Here is a 19,823-nt window from a genome sequence, read left to right on the forward strand (position 1 = left end):
TATCTTTACAAATGACAGAATATTTATTACCAATACCTTTAAAAAAAGATTACATCTGCTAGATCACTGATAAATATCATTTACACTGGGGAGAAAACTACATAAGCTTTTTTTGTTCCATTTTTCTTGTTTTTGTGTTTTTTTTGTTTTTCGTTTTTTTACATAGAAGTAACCATATCAAACTAGGAAAGGAACACAGCTTGAAATACTGACAATATTTCTCTGGTCAACACCCCTGACTTCTACACAAGTGGAATCCTGATTATGAGTTACTGAATAAATATATTTAGAAGGTCTAAAAGTTAATTGTATTATTTGTAAGCAAAAAAGACAAGTTACAGGCAAGTTCAAGCTATCAGGAAAAATAATAATAAACCACTGCAGCGCATTTAAACTTGAAAATTTTATAGAAAATTCCATTGCCTTTTACTAGCATCATCCCATCTGAGTGAACTTACAAAATTACCCCATAGTAACAAACAGTCCTTCTCTTAAGAAGAATTATTTTGCTGTGGATATCGTCATTTTCCAGTGTGATTCTATTATGCCTTCCGATTGCTACGAAAAGTTTCTAAAGAAATGTAGACTTCCTAGCACAGAACTGCTGAGAGGTGATACCTCCCCGCAGATTACTTGCCAATTCATATGAGCCCCTTCACACTGCCGTGTGACAGTCCCTAGAAATATGATACATTTTATCGGATGATCTGGATTCAAATCAGATTTCACAAACATTCGCTATAGTGGAGTCATGAAGAATTACGAATCACGTTAAAATGCACACTGAAAATAAGTGAATGTTTCGATGATGAAACCCGTGGTAGCTGAACATCTCAGAGCTGCTGTATTCGCGCTTCCGTGGTATAAAATCCAGACAAGCAACACCGATTTAGCTGGGTTTACACCAGGGCACCTAAAGGTCAGAATCATGTTGTTCAGTTGCTCCAGTACCTTTCGCTTTGTGTCACTAGAGGCGGCGATTACGTCTTTGCAGTATCTTCAGTCCTATCCAATTTAATGCTAACTATGATAAAGACAAAGCTATTTCAAGACAGTAAAAATGGAACCTTACTGCGTGAAGTCCAAACATTAGCTACATGTACTGCAGTCCACAAATAACCAAAAAATTGCGTATTTTTTGAGATTATAACGTTCTTAATGATTATTTCCAATTTGTCTTGTCTTTCGAGTTAGTCCTCTAAATAAAACGTAAAACACCTTGTGTGTTAAAAGCAGTTGATTTAACACAAGGATCATAATTGCCATTTAAATGCAGCTGCATTAAGAACCAGATCGGAAACAGTTCTGCTGCTGTGTCGCCTTGTAAATCTGTACAGTACAGCTGCAGCCAATTTACCAAGAACAGCTTTGAACTCTCAGTCATAAAGGAAAAAATCCCAAATAATATTTTTATGATAATGTTGTCCATAGCATTTTATAGCAGAGGAAAAATTAATATCTACATCATATGTTAACTTTAAAAAATTCTATAAAACACTAAATATATAATAAAAAATATGCATATAAGGACATATGTAAACTGCTTTGGTAACATCATATTACAGATGTTTTCAGTGCATTGCAGAGTTTCCAAGGAAACTTCAGACAAAGCTATATTTGCTTTGAGGAAGTACTGTATAATGCCATTCCTAAAGAAGCATAAACATTTTTCCAGTAGTAAGATGTACTCAAACCACAATATTACTTAGTACTGGGTGTCTTCAAAACAACTAGCTAAATGTTGCTTATATTATAAACAAGAAGTCCTTGATGTAATTTTTGTCATAAACTGGACCGAGCTGTGAGCGATATCATTATTGTGCTGATGGCTGACAAGGTGCAAGCGTTGGACGTGGACGAGCCGGATCCCCTCGCGTACGCATCTGCGGAAAGGAGAGAGGGGAAAAACCAACAGTAAAGACAGCGGCGGGCATTAAGCAACCCTCTGCCCCATCGCTTTTAACGCGGTTTCCTCCGATTAAGCACGACGACATCAGCAGGAGAAGAGCAGGGTGAAACAGAGATGGGAAGAGCCGGGGCGTCCCGCAGAGGTGCGCGGCTCCTGCACGCGCCGCAGCGGCTCGGCCTCCGCGCCGGTGCCTCCTCCCAAGTCCAGGAGCGCTCCGACGTTTATTGGGTTTTACTCCTCTAACTGAATTTTTGGTTCTACCTGAATTCCTCCCGGTGTTGCGCTGAGGGTGCGTTCACAATTGTATTACTTCATGGCCTGTTTGCTTATTTTTTACGATTGTGCTATATTCAAGCTGTTATTTACGGCCTCAGCCTGGCACGGCCCGTGTCCTCAAGGAGCTGCACACAAGCTTTGTGGCCCACTGCGTTGAGCCAAATAGGAGCTGGCATGCGCTCCTGCTCTCCCTTGGTCTCCTGTGTCTGCTGATTAAATTCTTCTGTACGTTTTATACAACCATAGTGTATACCTGCGTTGGAGTTAATTCTGATCTCACCCAGGGGTTTTTAAAGTTTTTTTCTTTTTTCTTTGCTGTAATTTTAATGCCCTGTTCCTGCATTGCAGAGGATCCTGATTTAATGCAGTTTATAAACTGTGGCATTATTAATGGAAGATGGGACATGGAGATTTTGCAAAAGCAATGCTGTGTAATAAAATACTTTCTTTTCTGTTTGTTCTTCTGCACAACCTCATTTCCCTACATAAATATTTATGCATCCAAAACACAATGGAATATTGCTATACAGTAGCCTTATAAATTTAGAAGCCTCTGAACATTGCATTTTATATTTAGTTATGGTGAGCTGCAGTGAAACAATGTGCTCAATATATATATATGAGCATGGAAGCAAGAGAGTGGAAAGAGTCTAGAAATCTTAAATACAAATATAACCACACATTATGGTGTTTCTTACAGGGTAATCTCGATTCAGGGTGAAATCAAAAGCTGGGGCTGTAACGTCTGCTGCTACTGGGCAAATCTGGATTTCAACTCGCCGAGCAGGAACGGGCAGACCTACCGCGTGGCCCGGTTCAGCTTCAACGCTCTGGTTCACCCCTGCTTCTCGAGGCAAAGCGTCATTTGGGTGAAAGCGATGTGCCCTGACAGCGAGCGCGCGGAGACAAGGGGGAGGCAGGGGCAACGCCGGCGGCCTACAGGCTGCACGCTCGCACTGCTGGCCCGCGCAAAGCCCGGCCCAAACCCAGCCGTCCCCGTTCTTACTCGATATCTTTGGAATTCGGATTTGCTCGCTGCTGCTGCCGTCACCGCCGTCGCTAAATGGCTTTATCTCTATGATGTAATCTTCATCGAAAGGCAAGGACAGCTCCACAGACGTCTTATTCGTTTCGATCACAGAGGTACTGCTCTGTCTGTTCCATCTGTATAAAACCTAGAGCAAAAGCGAGAGAAAAGAGGAGACAGAAACACGAGAAACGTTCATTTCCGTAAGAGCTTCCAGACTTACTGCTGGTCTCTCTATGTCCCGAGCGCCACGGGATTCACTCTCTCACAACCAGGAACAGATTTCGAAGACGCATTATTCTGCGCCTGGCGCGCGCTCTGGTGAGGAACCTGCGCCGGCGCGGCCCGGCTCTGCGATGGGAGGAAGCCGCGGGACCTGGCGCACCGGTACCTCTTGGAGGATGGACTTTATATCGGAAATCGGATGCGCAGTGCCAGCTTAAAGCTGCAGCCACCAAACGCGGCCCTGGCAACTGGCAGACCGCCTTGGTCTCTCGGCTTGATTGAACTGTGTTTCCCAACAGCGGGGGCAGTTTTGGAAGCTCTCCCTCGCTGCCAGCTCCAGCCAACACTGGCCTGCATCAGAAACGGGATTTAATTTATAGGCTGTCTATCAGAAATAGCTTTTCCAAAAGGGCATTTCCGGGCTCTTTACTCCCAGGATGATAGACAGAAGAACGAAAGGAGGAAGCGCTTCTATTAGTAAATAGAAAAACACAGAAACAAGCAGGTTCTGCTACAGCTTGTGACCAGAAAACGTTTGTAGAAGGACCACGTCCCCATTTGGAGGGCTAACCGAGGCTCCTGCAAACTCTGAATTCACAAATCCCCCTGCAAGTACTTCACATTCGGAGAATTTCCTCCCCTATCGAGCGTTAACATACTGCAGCTTTTATCCCCTAAATGCAAGGTGCTGAATATCCCTTTTCCTCAAGATAGGAAGATTCATAAGCATTTCTTCTCTATTCGGGGTACCTGAGACATCAAATGCAGTGTCTCCTTAGTCCTTACTAATGACTGAGCTAAAATAAATCCTGAGGCATATTTAGAGATGTCAAAACTTACTACATTTCTTCAAGAAACTGAGTTGAGGTATTTGATGTAGTGTCAAACCGACTTCCCAGAATAAATTGCCTTTTTGCTTTACCTTCTGTCTTTTCCTAAGATCTGGAAATTTGGCTAATTTAGATTATGACATAAAATATAAGATTTCCAGGAAAAAAGAAGACCACAGGCAACGTTGTGCTGAGACCCATGAAGGAATCTGGCTACATTATTCTAACATTAAGTTTCCTTTTTCGGGGTCACTACAGTTTCTCTCACCCCCTTTAACTGACTTTTTAATTTGCATTTCAAACCTGAAATATGTAGTGTAAAGTTGGTCCAAACTGCAGAGAATCAGTGGAGGTTTTGAATGAAACCCCTGAGGAATACCTTATTTTTGACAATCCAACACAGTGCACCGAAGATGATTAAAAGTTAGTGCAGAAACTCAGGAAAGCTGGCACAGACTCACAAATGTGACACAGCCAGAAAGTCAGACTGTGAACAGTATATGAAGCACACCTGGCTCCTTCATCATTTCCAGTTCTGGTGGAAAACGTGTGTACAATTCCAGCCTCCAGGCAACGGCTGGCAGTTGCACACAGGTATCTTCTTTGGGCCAAATTAAACCCTTGTGTAAGGTGATAGAGCTGAACTCCTCCCAAGATTTCTCTCTGGTTAAATTATACCCTACTAAAACTGCTACTAATGAGGATTCTCTTTCCTTTCTTTTGGCACTGCTTTCTGAAGAAAATGGAGCTATTAAAAAAGCATTTTATTTATCTGCGATTATTGAGCCTACTGTAGCGTTTGGAAGACTTCTCCTGGAAGCAGGGGAGCTGCGAGCAGCCGACAAGCCTCCGGGGCCGGAAGCAGCCCACGCTGGGACGAAGAGCTGGATGGGACGGGTTTGCCACCTTCACGGTGGGCGACCTCTGGGCGCCGCTGGGGTGCGGATGCACCGCGCCGAGACGCGCTTCTCTGGGAGCGAGGGCGGTGGCAGAGCAGGCTCCCTAGACGCTGATATGCTCCTTATTTCTAGCGTTTTAACCTGGAAAACCCTATCATGAAAAATCACTTAATCTGGTCTTTTCATAAACTGCAAACTTGACACTGGATTCACAGGAAAGTTCATTACCCAAGAGCCCAGAGACAGCTACAACTTAAGAAGAACTCTTTGCCGAAGCAGAGGGTCGGGAGGGAGGGAGGCAGCGCAGTCAAGTAGCAGCCCTTTGCCGACAGAATACTTACCTTGTATCCCTTCACTTCTGACTCATTATCCAGGGCTTTTACTTGATCCCAGTTCAGTATAATCTTGGAGTCAGACGAATTCCATATGATGTTTCCAGGGGGCTGACTTGGTGCTGTATCAAAATACAGAAGGCATTACCATTCCTAAGGAGCAACGCTTCCCCGTATGATCCCTCCCAGCACCGATGGAGCTTCGACTGCCATGGCTGAGCCTGTACCGAGTCTTATTGCTCTCGAAAGTTAATGTGCTCTTTCACTGATCTGTGTCCTCAAGGTCACAGACGATGCGACACAACACAAGGCTCTAAATGAAAAAGGATTCAGCCAGTTGCTCAACATGCCTGAGATCAGAAGAAAAAAGCCCTCTTGAACGACGAGATAAATATTTAATTTCCCCGCACAGCTGTGATTTCAGTTTTGCATGCTCTGCTTACTTAACATGGAGAAGAGCTTTATAAAAGAGGCTGGTAAACCCTGTGTGCAAAGAACCCAGCAAAAGAAAAATCTCACAGCACCTTCAAACTGGAGAAAGCTTGAAAGTGACAGAGAAAAGAGCCTGTAGTCGCCCTCCGAACGCAGGACCCCCGTCTCTCCTCACAACTACTCACGTGGTTTTTTTGTTGTGACATTGACTGTGGCACTGGAGGGTCCTGTCCCGGCAGTGTTGTACGCCTTGACTGCTAAATAATACAGTGCGTTGCCTCTCAAATTGGTGACTTTTGTGGATGTTTGATTACCAACAGTTCTAACTTTTTTTGCATTTTCTTCCTTTTCATCATGTCTCCAATATCGCACCTGAAAAACAGAGTAGGCTTTACTTCCTCAGTTCAGTAAGAGGAAACTTTTCCATGAGTTTGGCTAGCTGCTAAGTGGAATACGGAACAAACCATAAATATTCTCTGCACGACCTTTTGGTCCGTGCAAGGCCTGACCCTCAGGCCAGGCTCTGCAGCTCGCGGCACCTCCTGCAGTTAGATTGCTGCTGTCGCCGCGGACCCTGTGAGCTCTGCACCGCTGCCCAAACGGCAAGCCCAAGGCAGGCAAATCCCACGCCCTGCTACCATCTCTTTTCGTTCCTTGCTACACATAAGCACGGCTGCATCACTTTCTTCCGGTCCTTGAGACCTCAGACAGAGGCTGGCCACCAAAGCTCATTTACCTTCTTAACTCAGTATCACGGAGCTCGTCGAGGCCGTAGCTCTTTATAGTCACAGACCAGCAGCAAGTGAAATACTGTGTCTAATAAAGTGAAGTTTATCTGAACGGTTAATGTGACCCTAATTACTGCTGAATGGCAAAGGGCTGCACACACCATCCTGGAGCTGCAAGTCCCATTAGGGCAATGTTCTACCTCATCTCTGTAAATCTTGCCATTTTTTCCATCTCCGAGGAGACCACAATAATTAGAAACGCCCGCTTCTGTCTGTAAATTCAGGGGTCGGTACTTCTGCCTGCTTTGGTTTGAGATGGAAAAAATGACACAATTTATAGACTTCAATTTTCCACTTAACTACACTGAGTTCAGATCCGGCCGCCTGCCCCGGTCTTCGGGGAACGCCAGCTTCCCCTAACGAGGCCGGCGCTCCGCTTTCAGCCGGGCTGCCTATAGACACAGGCAGAATCTTTTACCTTGCAAGAGAAATCTCTGACCGCTGCAGGAAAAAATGAAGTAAATATTCAGCAGGAACCAACCTGCCTCCTGAGCAGGCTGCGTGAGCAACAGCATTCAAATGACTTTCCACTGTGTCTTTCTGTGTCTCCTCAACGCTGAGCACTGAAACAATGCCACGTTTCATTTTCCTACCTCGTAGCCCTGTATCCTCCCTTTATTCGGATTCTCTCGAGGGGAAGCCCAAGAAATTTCAACGTCTGAAGCAGAAAGGCTTCTAGCAAAAACGCTGGCTGGAGCTCTAGTCGGTTCTGGATAGAAGAGTTAACAATAAAATTTCAGTTTTCAATTTTATGTTCAATTAGTTACAAACTTCAAGGGATTTTCTTCGTTACATGAGAAAAGAAGCAGGCAACCAAAACAAACTTTCACTTTTCAAAATGACACCCCGCCAGCCCTGGGCCAGACTGCACTTCTCTGCATAAGAAATAATAAGATGTCACTACTAACCTCAGCCCAGAATACCATGTACTGCAATTAGGACAAGAGGGAACATTTGCTAATCAGTGGACATTAATTCATACTAAATCTCAGCTGAATTCTTTCCAGATTATATATTACTTCTCCATTAATAGCCAAAGATTTCATTATGATTAATGTTGTTTCAATGACTATCAAAAGAATTAATCATGGCTTGCCATTTATTATAAATCAGAGCAAAGATTAGATATCAAAGGATATGTCAGTGTGGATACAAAACCCTTTCGACCCCTGTTAATGCCTCACGCACTCAATGGCAAGACAACGGCGAGGGTGACGCGGCGGCACGCCGTACCTTCCTCGGCCGAGTAGACGACGGTGACGGGGCTGAAAGACCCTTCGCCTTTGTTGTTGTATACCCCCACCTTCACCTCGTAGGGCGAGAAGGGCGGCAAGGTCTCGTTGCGAAACACGTATCGGGAGGCGTCAGGAGAGGCCACGACAGTCTGCATCCAGCTGACGGTGCCGAAGGGCCGGAAAGCCACCACGTAACCGAAGCCACCGCCGTTCTGCAGCTCCTCGGGCACCGTCTGCAGGTGGCAGAGCACACAGGAGGAGCCCTTTCAGCGTGAGCACACGTTTCTTTCTCTTTGCACGCTATCTATTGCCCGCTGGTCCTTTTAAAATTACTGTCCTAAGTAGGTTATTAGAAACAGGAGACAGCTGCAGTTCCACTTTGCATCTAGCCTGAATTTATCCCACGCTAATGTTAGGTACTGAAGTGGTACGTCTGCGCTGGGAGCCTTACAGGTGCTCTACACGCTCCCTGCAGTCAGAGGGGAAAGCAGTATCTCTAGGAGACACTTTGCCCCACCTAAGATTTAATTCATTTTCTGCAGGTGCCTATTTTTCCTCATCGACTAGAGAGGGAGTCTAGAGCAATGACACGACCGATTTTAGGTGCTACAATGACTAAGTGTCTGAAGTTGGGGGAGGCGAATCCAGGACATAGCTCCTGCTTTCCAAACATGTGCAGCTGCTCCCACATCTTTGGATCCCTATGCAAAGTCCCGAAGAAAATATTCTGAGTCATGTCCCAGCCCGCCGCAGGTCTGGCTCCCCTCCCCAGCACCGGCTGTGAGCACAGACGTGCTGGCCCACTGTTCATTCAGGGACTCAAGCCAGGCCAGCTGCGTATTCAGATCCTGTATGACATGATGCATTAAGAGATCAAGATGGCAGTGAGTGACTTGTCCTAAGGGTGATGGAGAACAGCAGGTAAGTGACAGGTAACAACTGGAAAAAACAACCTATCATCTTCAGGTCACTTCTATATATGCTGCCATTTCCTGGCCTTGGGCTTGTAGCCCTCCAAAAAGGTGTATCGCAAATCAAAGCTTCAATTTATTAAAGTGATCCTTATGAAGGGCCACTGTCTCACAGAAGCTGATGGTGCTTGAGCACGGGCAGGGGTTGCTGTTGGTGGCTGCTTCCCGTTTGGGGTTCTACAGCTCAAAACAATACTACAGCACAAGAAAGGGCCTCTGCACATTTAAGAGCGTAAGCTGATTATTTTATTGCAATATAGATTATATTTCGTGCAAATTATGATTCAAAGTCAGGGATCATGGTCTTGCCATATGTGTTTTTGAAACACACTGGAATATCTTTAAGAGATATAGTGAAACTAATTAGTCTAAGGGAGGAGGAAATTTAGCACATTGGGCTGTGTGGTAAGGATAAAAAGCCATTTATAGTTTTTTAATAACCTTAAAAATATCTCTGATGATTCATTCTGCCAGCTTGGTCAACAGTCATGCTCAGTGGAAGTGTTAGCATGTCTAGTGAAGTTCGTTATTAGGAAAAATATGCCAGCTTCATCGCATCGTAACATGAAAATATGAGCAGACAAATGACTAAAGTTCTAACCCCGACTGCCCTAAGGAATATTAAACATTTTTCCTCTCTGTATCTCCTCTTGTGAGTTTTCAGCAGCAGCAACAAAATCCAGCACGTAACGTGTTATGCCAACTCTTAACTATATGCTGCCATACAATCCAGTGCGGGGATGAGGGTTTAAGATTGTGAGCCAGCCACAACCGTTCTCAGTCAGACCAGGACTTCCCCAGACTGGCCTCACCAAACCTATTTTACACCCCGAGCAATTCCTGCCCCTAAGGCAGCCCATTCGGCGATGTGCTCAGCGCTGGAGAGGCTGCGCTCACGCGTAAGCGGCAAGGCAGAGCCTGTTCTCTGCCCCTCGCACAGCACTCCTGCATCGGCCTCACTGCACCAGGGCCTGCGATGAGGGAGCGATTTTAGCTGAATTTTAACAGCTGGGCTGTTTTATCGCACTGGCTGGGCTTGTCACCGCAAGCAGTTTAGAACCTATATAAGCTACACGGGGGTCCGTGGAAAGACAGTGGGGTGAAAGGGTGCCTCTTGATCTGGACCGTACTCATTTCCTTCTTGGTCTGGATGCCACTTACCTCCCAGGTAATGACCAGCTCAGACTTGCTCCCTCCGCCTCCGCTGACGTTAGCCGGGGTGACTTCAGGAACTGCAAAAAAAGAAGCAAAACAGGAGATAGCATTGAAAATGCAAGTGGTGATTTTGAAACCAGAAAAGTGTTGAAATGACAAAGACCTACACAACAAGAGGATTCTTCTGGCCTTCCCCTTCTGGGTACCAAAAACATTATTAGCAAATGACTAATTTGCTATGGTAAATAGTGTATTAAAAGTATGTCAATAATGGCATATTAAAAGTATGTCAATTAACTTGTGTATTCAGTCACTAAATGTTTAGTTTAAACATTTATCTTTCACAAAAAGGGCTCGTTTGTTTTCCTATTTGATATTCTGTTCCATTACAGGCTAAAACAGAACAGAGGAGTCACCTCCCGGAAGTTTCCCTATACGTCATTCCCTATGCGTGTTCCTGTAACAACACACGCAGCCTTCTCCTTGCTGTGACTCTTACAGTTCCCATCTCTGATCAACGGATACTGCACAGCACCCTCCAGAAAACGCGCCCAAATCTCTTTTCCCCCACAGAAAGTGATGATTTTCCAGGTGGAGGAAGTCTTCCTGCATGTCCAGCAGTAGCGGAGTGAACAAAAGAGCCCATGAGGAGCTCCGTGAACTCCACTGCTTATTCCATGCTGCGCGTACGAACTGTGCACACAAATAACATGCCACGAGGGAGAAAAGCGTAGAAAACACTTCTCGACTTTCTCCTGTGTAACACATTCCTTCATGCTGACAAGTTCTTTCTCCAAGCTCTAACTCCGTTTCCCACCACTACTTACGAGCTTCTTCAGTTCGTCTCTTCTCTGACGGTCTGCTCGGTTCTCCAATCCCAATAAGGTTGGCGGCCACTACTCGAAACTCATACTCGACCCAAGGGTTCAAACCCACCACTGTTGCTGTGAACGTCCGACCATCGACGATCTCTGGAACTAAGAGACAGTGACAGGTCAGGAGTGCAATTAAAACCACTAATAGTATTAAAGACCACATACCCTTAAAAATGAGGGATTAGTGTAAATATGAACTGAATAAGGACTGACAGACTGCTGCTCATTTTGAATGCTTTATTAACTGCCAAAGAAGTAAAAGAGGTGGCACAAACCAGTGTGCTGTCAGCACAGAGATTCCTGCTATTAACAAAATCCTCTTAAATTGCCACCTTTTGAAAACAAAGTGCCGAGACAACAAGTTCAAATATTTCTTATTTTTACTTTTATTTTTTTAAAATACATTGTTCCTCTTTTTAATGGTTACTGGAACCAAATTAACCTCTGACAGAATGAGCAATTACATCATGGGATTTTTCCCTCTATCAGGAAAATAATTCTACTTAAAGATAGGCTAGATGACACGGTCTGTCCCTGAGGGATGTCTTTATAGACCACAATTACTGTTGTATATCTCCACCGTAGCAACAAAAAATAGGAATTCATTCTGTTTTCCCTTAAACATTCATGAGAAAAATGGATGAGTAATAGCACTGACTTGGACCCTAAATCTTTGCGCTGCCGAACCTGAAACTAGTTAAAAAAAAGACCAGTGTTCTGAAGTCAGTGAAATTACTTTTCAGCGTCTGGGTGCAGAGCTAGTTTCCCTCAGCCTGTACACGTAGGTCCTGATGGATTTGTTTTCTGTCTCCAGAGATCTTTGGGGGCCAGGCTCAGCTTCTGCTGAGTGATGCATTTACCTGTGCTCACCGCTTGCCATCCCACGGAGAAGGGGGTTCTCGCCTGTACGACGTACATCGTAATAGGGCTGTGATTGTCTGCTCCTGGTCTCCAGGACAACTGTGCTGTGGTGTCAGTGATTTCATCTACTGTCACAGCTTCAGGCGGACCTGGGGGACCTGTTAGAAAAATTACAGGAGAGCAGTGCTTAAAGCATTGGGATGACATGAGGAAGGAACACTGTGTTCTTCATCCCTTACTCAGGACAGATGTAATTTTGTCTCTGTCGAGGAGTTGCACTCAGCCACAGCTGGTTTAGTGGCCTTCTCATGGTCTGGATGAGACTGGGAGGCGTTGAGAAGGGATGCATATGCAAAACTGGAGATTATCATCTCCATCCACAGCCCTGACGATCCCACCAAAGCACCGTGGTGTCAAGCCCCACTGCACGCTCACCACTGGTCTTGCAAGCACGCAGTTTGGAGGCCTTTTCACGTGGAGGTATACCTGAATTATCTAACGGACCAAGACTTCTGGTTAAAACACACCAAGGATCAGTCTGTCATCTCACTTTTGCCAGTTTAGGACTGGACTGCAGAAGAAAATATTATTTTTGGCTATTACCTATTTTGGAAGCACTCAGAAGCTGGTGAGGAATGATTTCTGGTTTCTGTAATTAGCATCTTGTATGAGTATGTATTAGGATTTTCTGTTTCATTGCTCGGGTCCTGTTGACCAGTAAAGCACTATATGACATATTTATCTGAGAGGTGACCTCGCTCCCACATCATACGGCCTTTGCAATCACTACTGCTACTTGGGATGAAATCTCCCAAAAAGGACAGTTTCACAGTAAATTCTCCACTTTCAATTCATTCTTGCATCTTTGGACTAAAATAATTCTCATACGCTGATATTCAGAGAGCTGCACATGTTTAAATACTTAAAATACCCCCAAACCTTCCAATATCCTGTCTTTAAAAAGAAAGTTTCGGCAAGGCTAGCCAGATTTAATTTCTAAGAAGTTAAAATTTTAAATAGTTTTGCCGAGGCAATGGGAGAATAACCACGCAATGCAACCTTAGCAAGCAGTTAGCTTGTTCAACTCTTCATCACAAGTTAGATGATAGTGAGAAATTTCATTTCATTTGAGAAATGAAATTTCACTGTATCCTTCACAAATTACTTACACTGCGTGGCAGAAGCTGAAATGAACTGTCACCTTCACATTTTGGAATAACGATGGTTATTCCCAGCATTTCAAAACACCCTTGTTAGCAGGGTGCAAAGAAATATTGCTGGATGAACTCAAGAGACAATTCATGCAGATGCCATCCTAAAATCAACCACAGGAAAAGACTCTTTGGCACCTTCGTGCAATTATTACCTGAGACAGCAAAGAATTATTAGCTGCGCCTCCATGCAATTAGGCGAGATAACGAGCGTGAGACTGTGGCTGTCTATCAGCAAGAGGACGAACCCCCCTGAACGTGCAGCGTTAGCAAAACCGCAAGGGGCTTAAGAGCTCGGCTCCCGGGCTGCGTGGCAAAGCGGCGCCCGGCCCAGCGCCCTGCCGTTGGCGTCATCTCAGCGCCACTCCCGTCACGAACCCGGCGGTCTCAGACTAGGCGAGGAGCAGCACTTCAGGCAGTGCAGCTCGGAGCAGCTGCTGCGTCTCCGGGCGGCCCTGGGCCCCGGGCCGCTCGTCACTCAGCCCTGCGGCTCTCTTTGGCAGGGCACGGGCGCGCGCCCCAGAGCCCCCCGCCGCTCACGCGCTGCCCGCGGGGGGCCTACGGTACCTACCCTGTTCTGATAGAGCCCAGCAGCTTTTCAGCTTCGGATGAAAGGAAAAAAAAAAGGCTACTGTAGGGCAAAAGGGGGGAAAAATGATCAAGTTCAGTCACCAGTTTCCCAAATATTTCGGGGCTGCTAACAGACGTGCGGCTGTCATATTATCATGGCATGAAAAATCTGAACAAGCGGCCTGGTTTGGCCGTGCGCGGTGCCACAGGTTACTCCTTCTGCACGTTCTGGTTTGATATTCCCTGACATAAAGTAAGTGATTGATTTTTGTCCTAGACACAGAGCAGCTAATCTGTTCTTACTTCAACATCAGCCACGTGGGTGTATTTAAAAAAAAAACTTTAAAAATTGATGATGAAAGTTCTGTGTATGCACTCGCTTTTCATCTCGCCCTCCGTTGTCACAGCCCACCTCCGGCTGTTCTGTTACAGGTGTCATGGATATTTCCTCATTTGTCTACAGCTGGTGACAAGAGACGGCCCAGCTGGGAGTGTCAGACAAGGCAGAGAGCTGCCAGGGACCCTGGGCCACCAGGGCGAAGCCCCTGCTGATGCTCCAGGCAGTGACAAGATAGGATTTTTGCTGTCACCAATGGTCCATCTCTTGAGAAAACCGAATGTTCCTCCTGCCTGTTTACCGAGCCAGGACTAAGGAAGTTACTTCAGCAATGTCCTCATCAGCAGGCTGTTTTGAAATGTTTGTGCAAAAATAAAAAATTAATCTGAAACAATGCTGCAGCAAAAATACACAAATCAGTACAGTGGGGAACCTGGGCGACTCCTGGGGCCGAGTGCAGCAGCGTCCCTGCCTGGACAGCGCGTAGCACGTGGAGCCGCGATTTGGGTTTTGCTCCACGTGAGGCCTCACAGCAAACGGCCGAGCGAGCGGGCTTGCGCTGCTGCCCCACGCCGTCCGCAGTACACGGCCCGCAGCTCTCCCGCGCCGCGAAGCACAACATGTGCGATGAGCAACGAAAACCAGAGGAAGAAAAGCGTAAGTGTTTGCGTTCCCTAGCTCCTTACTTTAGTGACAGAGCTTATCAAGTCCCAGGATAATCCCGCGTTACTTTCTATAAGATGCCGTACACAGTATCACTTCGAACCTCAAGTGCTACTGATTTGGCCGATGGAGTGACTGGCATCAAAGGCAGCAAATGGCACCTGCATACGGAAATGCAACGGTATGTTATCCCACCGGGGAGAGGCTGACAAACCCTGCTTATCTGCTTAAATGTCCAGTGATCATGTCTCCTCTGGCAGACTCGGACAGCTTCTTGGCGTTGCACGTGGCTAAGAACTTCTGCATGCATATTCTTCCATGGGCAAAGGTATTAAAAGGCACAACAATATTATGTTAATAACAGAAATGCCCAGCTACAGATAAGGGCACATCTATAGCTGAAAGTTGATGACCTAATCTTGCAGGTTTTACTCTGCCAAGGCTGCAATAGAGAGAGAATTTCTTATTTCTTTTTCATGTTCTCTGTTTTTTTGGAGCGGCCTGAGAATTTACGTTACATGGAGAGCATGAAAGCTAGGATTTTGCATGTGAGAACAGCATGCAATTTTTTTTCTTTGAATTATTTTTTAAAATATCTGCCTTAAGTTTTACCTGGGAGGACAAATTGAGGGTGGAATGGAGGAAAAAGGGGCAGAGCTCAGTTCAATGCTTACTCTTCCTCCTTCCCTGACTTCTTGAGACAACTGAAGGAAGGAGCTGCAGGCCTAGGTGTAGTGAGGGTTTGAGTGATGATATCAATTTCCCCTCTCTGCTGGGATCTTTGAGAACAGAGGATGCTAGGTACAGAGCAAAAGCAAGTTTTGTTTTTCACAAAGCAAATGAGCACAATAATATAGACTTATTATAAGAATCCAGAATCAGGTTAATTAATTGCATCTCAGTTAATGCGACACTTAGAGATCACCTACGTCCGGCAACGATTTGACTTTGAAGCATCAGTGATGTTCCTAAATCATGTTTATTCTAGAAAAGGAGCAAGCATTGTCAGGGAGCAATGCAGTGAATCAACTGGGTGCTACTTCTGCTGGGCCGCTGACCACAGAGAAGAGCTCGGCTGGTGCACATTTTGCATTCGGGACATGAACATATACCGTTTATCTGTGCTGCGCGTCTGTTGTATGAGCATGTATATATATGACAGATGCTTTACGTGCGCTGTTTGAAAAGGTACTATGAACCACAGCGTGTACTTAGAGCTTATTTCTTAGATTAATTACAAGACGCTGGGATTCTAATGAATGTCTCTGAGACCATGAATTGCCTTACCAGCCGCAGAAGATAGGAATAAAGTAATTTTACAACAACAACAGTAACAAAATTCAAATACCTCTTACAATGAGGTCTGCAGCAGCCGATAGCTTGTCCACACTTGTTTGCACCATGCAGACGTATTTCCCAGCATGCTTCAGCTGGATGCTTCTGATCATCAAATCACCAGCTGAATCCTGCTGATAAAGTAGGGAAAAGTGGTTACAATTACTTTTTAATGAGCGCTAAACATCATTATCACATGAAGGACACTGTGACTAATGGATTTATTTTACACTGGCTGATGAAAACATTAGTAATGCAAGCCGTGGCCTATTAAAATTATGTGAGTCTGCCTTGAAGAGCAGAGCAGTTGTGTTGCTAAAATTCTGGCTTCTGCAAGGGAGAGGGGAGCCTGGTTTGGGTCAGTTAAGCAGTTTACCCATGAAAACAATGTGACCAAGCTTATGTACGGCAGGTTTGCTCCGATTCCTCCTTTCTCTCTCTGGATATTGGTATTCAGATGTCTAAGTTCTGTCCACATCCATTTCGTGGGTGAAAACCATCCCAAACTATGAGACATCTGCAATAGTTTCACAGCCTTGTATTACGGCCAGCATTTTGATTGCCCAGTGTTTTTGTGCTAAAGATCATGAGAACAGCACTCTCTAAGGAAATCTTGCATCACCTAACAGCGGTAATTTGTTTTCCAAACGCCGAATGCATGTCTGATTAACTGTTGAATAGAACTAATTATGTTTCTGCATGTATAGGAAGCTCAACTCCTTCTAAATTTTTCTCCAGACCCAAAGCATTCAATACATCAGAAATCTCAGGGCAACCTTGTGATTGTGGCTTTCTGATTGAAGAATATTAATACAGTTTGCAATTTTAGCTTTGCGGGCCAATCAAGTATAGTCGCTGGGAACAGCTGTCACTGCTGAGGTGCACCCTGGGCATAAATCTTTAAGTGCATCTTTTAATGATTTCTTAGGGATAACAGCAAGGCTTGTAAATTGTATTTCCTTTTCCTTTCAGCATTAAATTTCACCCCTGACAAATGTAAACATAGACTACGAGTCTGCCTGAAACCTAGCAGGGCACGTGACCGTGTAAAACACCCATTAGAGCAACGTGTAACACTGCTCTCTGTTTTCTGCCTCTCCTGAAAATGTATTTGATTTCTTCCCTTCTCTTTCTTGCCACCTTCACCAAATAAAAGTGGAAAAAATTCATCAGGAAGGATGATGAGATAAAACATTTTTTAGTTGCAACTAAGTTAGAAAGGCTCCTTCCGGACACAGTCGGGACCTCACAGCGTGATTAGCAATCTTTAACGGCCCAATAGGTCCACAGCCGCCACGGTGAAACGTGAGCGACAGCGGTGTGTTGTCACTCAAGCCTTGCCCCATCCAGGGCGTCGGGCGGCTCTGGTGGCCGGTGCGCTCGCCTTGATTGGGAATGTCTGCCCCTAAACCCTCCTGGAGAGGCACAAAATGGTAACTGAAGCAAGCACCTCGTCTCCTGTCCTAAGGAAGGGAAGGAATTCCTGTCTTCACTACGCTTTCTTCCCCTTATCTAGCACGTGAGCGTGCTCTTGAATGAAAGTGGAGGCGAGGGCTGCATTTATTGGGAAAAACACCCTTTCAAATCTGACTCTTCTTACTGTGAGATTTCCATGAACATGATCTTCTCAGCCTGCACATAAGGAACTCTCTAGACCTGGCAAAAGTTTGCACTGTCAGTTGGTGCAGAGTGGCGTTGCTGTACACACACACGCACGCACGCACGCACGCACAAGGAACCCTAAGATGCCGACGTGACATTTCACACTGAAAGCAAATGTCATCTTCGAGGTCAGTGATGTCTGTAACCCCGTGCAGATTGTTTTGCGTAAAGGACAAACGCCCATCCTAAGCATGTGGTCACAAGCGAGGGCCACAGACTGAGACACGCATGCATGCCCACAAAGCCTCTCTGCACAAATTTGAGGGTATCCTCTGATTTCCCACTATTTTCTGTGCAAATACAAAGTTCTACAGTTCTTTCATTTTACATTTCTTTTGCAGTTACAGCCGCAGAAAACCTGTTATGTGACGTCTCTTTGGGAAAAGCGAGAAGGCACAATTTTCTCTCACAACGAGAAAGCGCTCTATAGGTCTTTTGCCTTAGAGAACCCTGCAATGTTAACACACGTCATTCACGAGAGCAGACTTCAAGGCAGGCCATTAACCAATTATAACATTTCTACATCAAGTATAACAAAACAGTCTACTGGCAGTGTTCATCTCAGCCTGTAAGACACTAGGTAACAAGTCTCCTACTACTGAGTCAGCCAAATACCTCACCTAGCAGCCCTTTCCTGTTATTTATAGTCATCGCTGTGACTTGCAATACAAAAGAGGAACAGTCTGGGGAGATTGCTTTAGTATTAATACTTACCCCTCCGACTCTTTCAAAGTGATCCCCATCTTTTTCAAAGTCTATCAGGTGTCCATTAAATGACCAAGAAAACATAATATCTAGCGAGTGATCATGAGATACCTGACAAGGCAAGACAATACTTTCTCCAACAGTGACATCCATGCTGAAAGGTGACACCATAACCCGTGTTGGATCTACAAACAACAAAGAGAACAGGAAAAATAAGAATAAATGTTGTCTTATTGAGAATGGAGAGATATCCAGAGCTGAAAATGATCCCAAGCAATCCACCACAAATGCAGCACTGTTATCAGTACTTTAAACATTTAAAAGGTTTAGCTGAGATGATCACTTAAGAATTAGGAAGATCCTCAATGCAACAACTGAATTATCACATCTTTGATTTTACTCTAACACCTTTCACTTTCAGTTAGATTGAAACACCATTAACAAATCTTCCATGATCCTCTTCTAGTCGCAGTCCGGGTGAGCAGGGAGAAAAGAATGAATCAGATCTGAAAGGCTTGGTTAAAATTTCTGAAAGAGCTTGGAGACCAGAGATAATCTTATTGGAATCTCTTCCCTCCAACTATTTCTTTCACAGTCATACTTGATTCACTAGGGTTATCAAAAAACCTTTTTGCTGTTTCTAAATTAAATACTGCTCTGAGAAAATACTCTCAGTATAAAATCTCCAAAATTGGGATGAAGGAGGGTATATGAAAGACATGAGTGATATCTGCTTGTGCCTGGACAATGAAAGATCAAACTAACAGAAGCCTAATTTTGGCTATGTTTATTGAAAACTCTGTTTGTTTAGTACGCTGGCTTCTTCTCTCGTCTCATGGACGGTTTCAAGTAAAATCTGGGTGTTTTTCTGCTGTGTGAGGAGGGCCCACACAAACAGTAAGCATAAATGAGTGATACCAACCGAATCTTTCGCAACACACAAACCAAAACTGTGCCTCAATAAACCAGGAACTGCATTAATATCCAACAGTGGGGCTTTGGGCTAAGAGGCAGCTCCAGGTGTAGCTACCCTTGCTTTCTGGGCCGGTTTGCTCAGTTAGTGGCTCCGACCGACTCCTGTTTAGGCCTTCTGCGGTCTTAAACAGTAAGTCGCTGACCTGGTGAACAAAAACTCAGCAAGGGTTTTGGAGAGGTGAACCAGATGAAAGATCAGAAAGGTTACTGCCCAAAACACAACATTTACAAAGGAAAGCAAGACCCAAAGGCTGAGGCCATTTGTGACGTAGGAAGGTCCATCTGCTAAAAAATACGGGCAGTAGGATATATCAGATCCACCTTGGGCTTCGGGACTAATCCCATATTCACAGCTGGAGTTCACGTGGATCTGTTACCACTGGTTTAATTGCCTGTTTTTCATTTCAGTACGAAAAAGATGGTGGCACAGAAAGATGAGCCGTGAGACATTATGCAGTCTTCAGCTCCTCATCTGGGCCCATGAATTCCCTCTGCCTCTCAAGTTAACATTTGTCTTTCATTTCTGTTGACAAAAACGCAGTAATTTTTT

At 44.9% G+C, this 19,823-nt stretch overlaps 1 protein-coding gene across 4 annotated transcripts in view; it reads right to left on the bottom strand.

Moving 5' to 3' along the window:
* LOC104153249 (contactin-4) overlaps positions 1–19,823 on the bottom strand; it is a 382,470-nt gene continuing 362,647 nt past the window's right edge. For 3 of the 4 annotated variants that reach the window (XM_068907164.1, XM_009689042.2, XM_068907167.1), the window contains 11 exons: positions 18,308–18,483; positions 15,945–16,065; positions 11,815–11,973; positions 10,907–11,056; positions 10,086–10,156; positions 7,952–8,186; positions 7,312–7,427; positions 6,116–6,302; positions 5,508–5,620; positions 3,192–3,360; positions 1–1,883 (listed from right to left, as the gene is read on the bottom strand). In XM_068907164.1, coding sequence (XP_068763265.1) covers positions 1,783–1,883; positions 3,192–3,360; positions 5,508–5,620; positions 6,116–6,302; positions 7,312–7,427; positions 7,952–8,186; positions 10,086–10,156; positions 10,907–11,056; positions 11,815–11,973; positions 15,945–16,065; positions 18,308–18,483 — 1,598 coding nt within the window. In that variant the 3' untranslated portion in view covers positions 1–1,782. The remainder of the gene's footprint in view (positions 1,884–3,191; positions 3,361–5,507; positions 5,621–6,115; positions 6,303–7,311; positions 7,428–7,951; positions 8,187–10,085; positions 10,157–10,906; positions 11,057–11,814; positions 11,974–15,944; positions 16,066–18,307; positions 18,484–19,823) is intronic. The other variant, XM_068907166.1, reaches the window with a different exon arrangement.

Source organism: Struthio camelus, chromosome 14, assembly GCF_040807025.1.
Source record: "Struthio camelus isolate bStrCam1 chromosome 14, bStrCam1.hap1, whole genome shotgun sequence".
In the NCBI taxonomy this organism is placed as follows: Eukaryota; Metazoa; Chordata; class Aves; order Struthioniformes; family Struthionidae; genus Struthio; species Struthio camelus.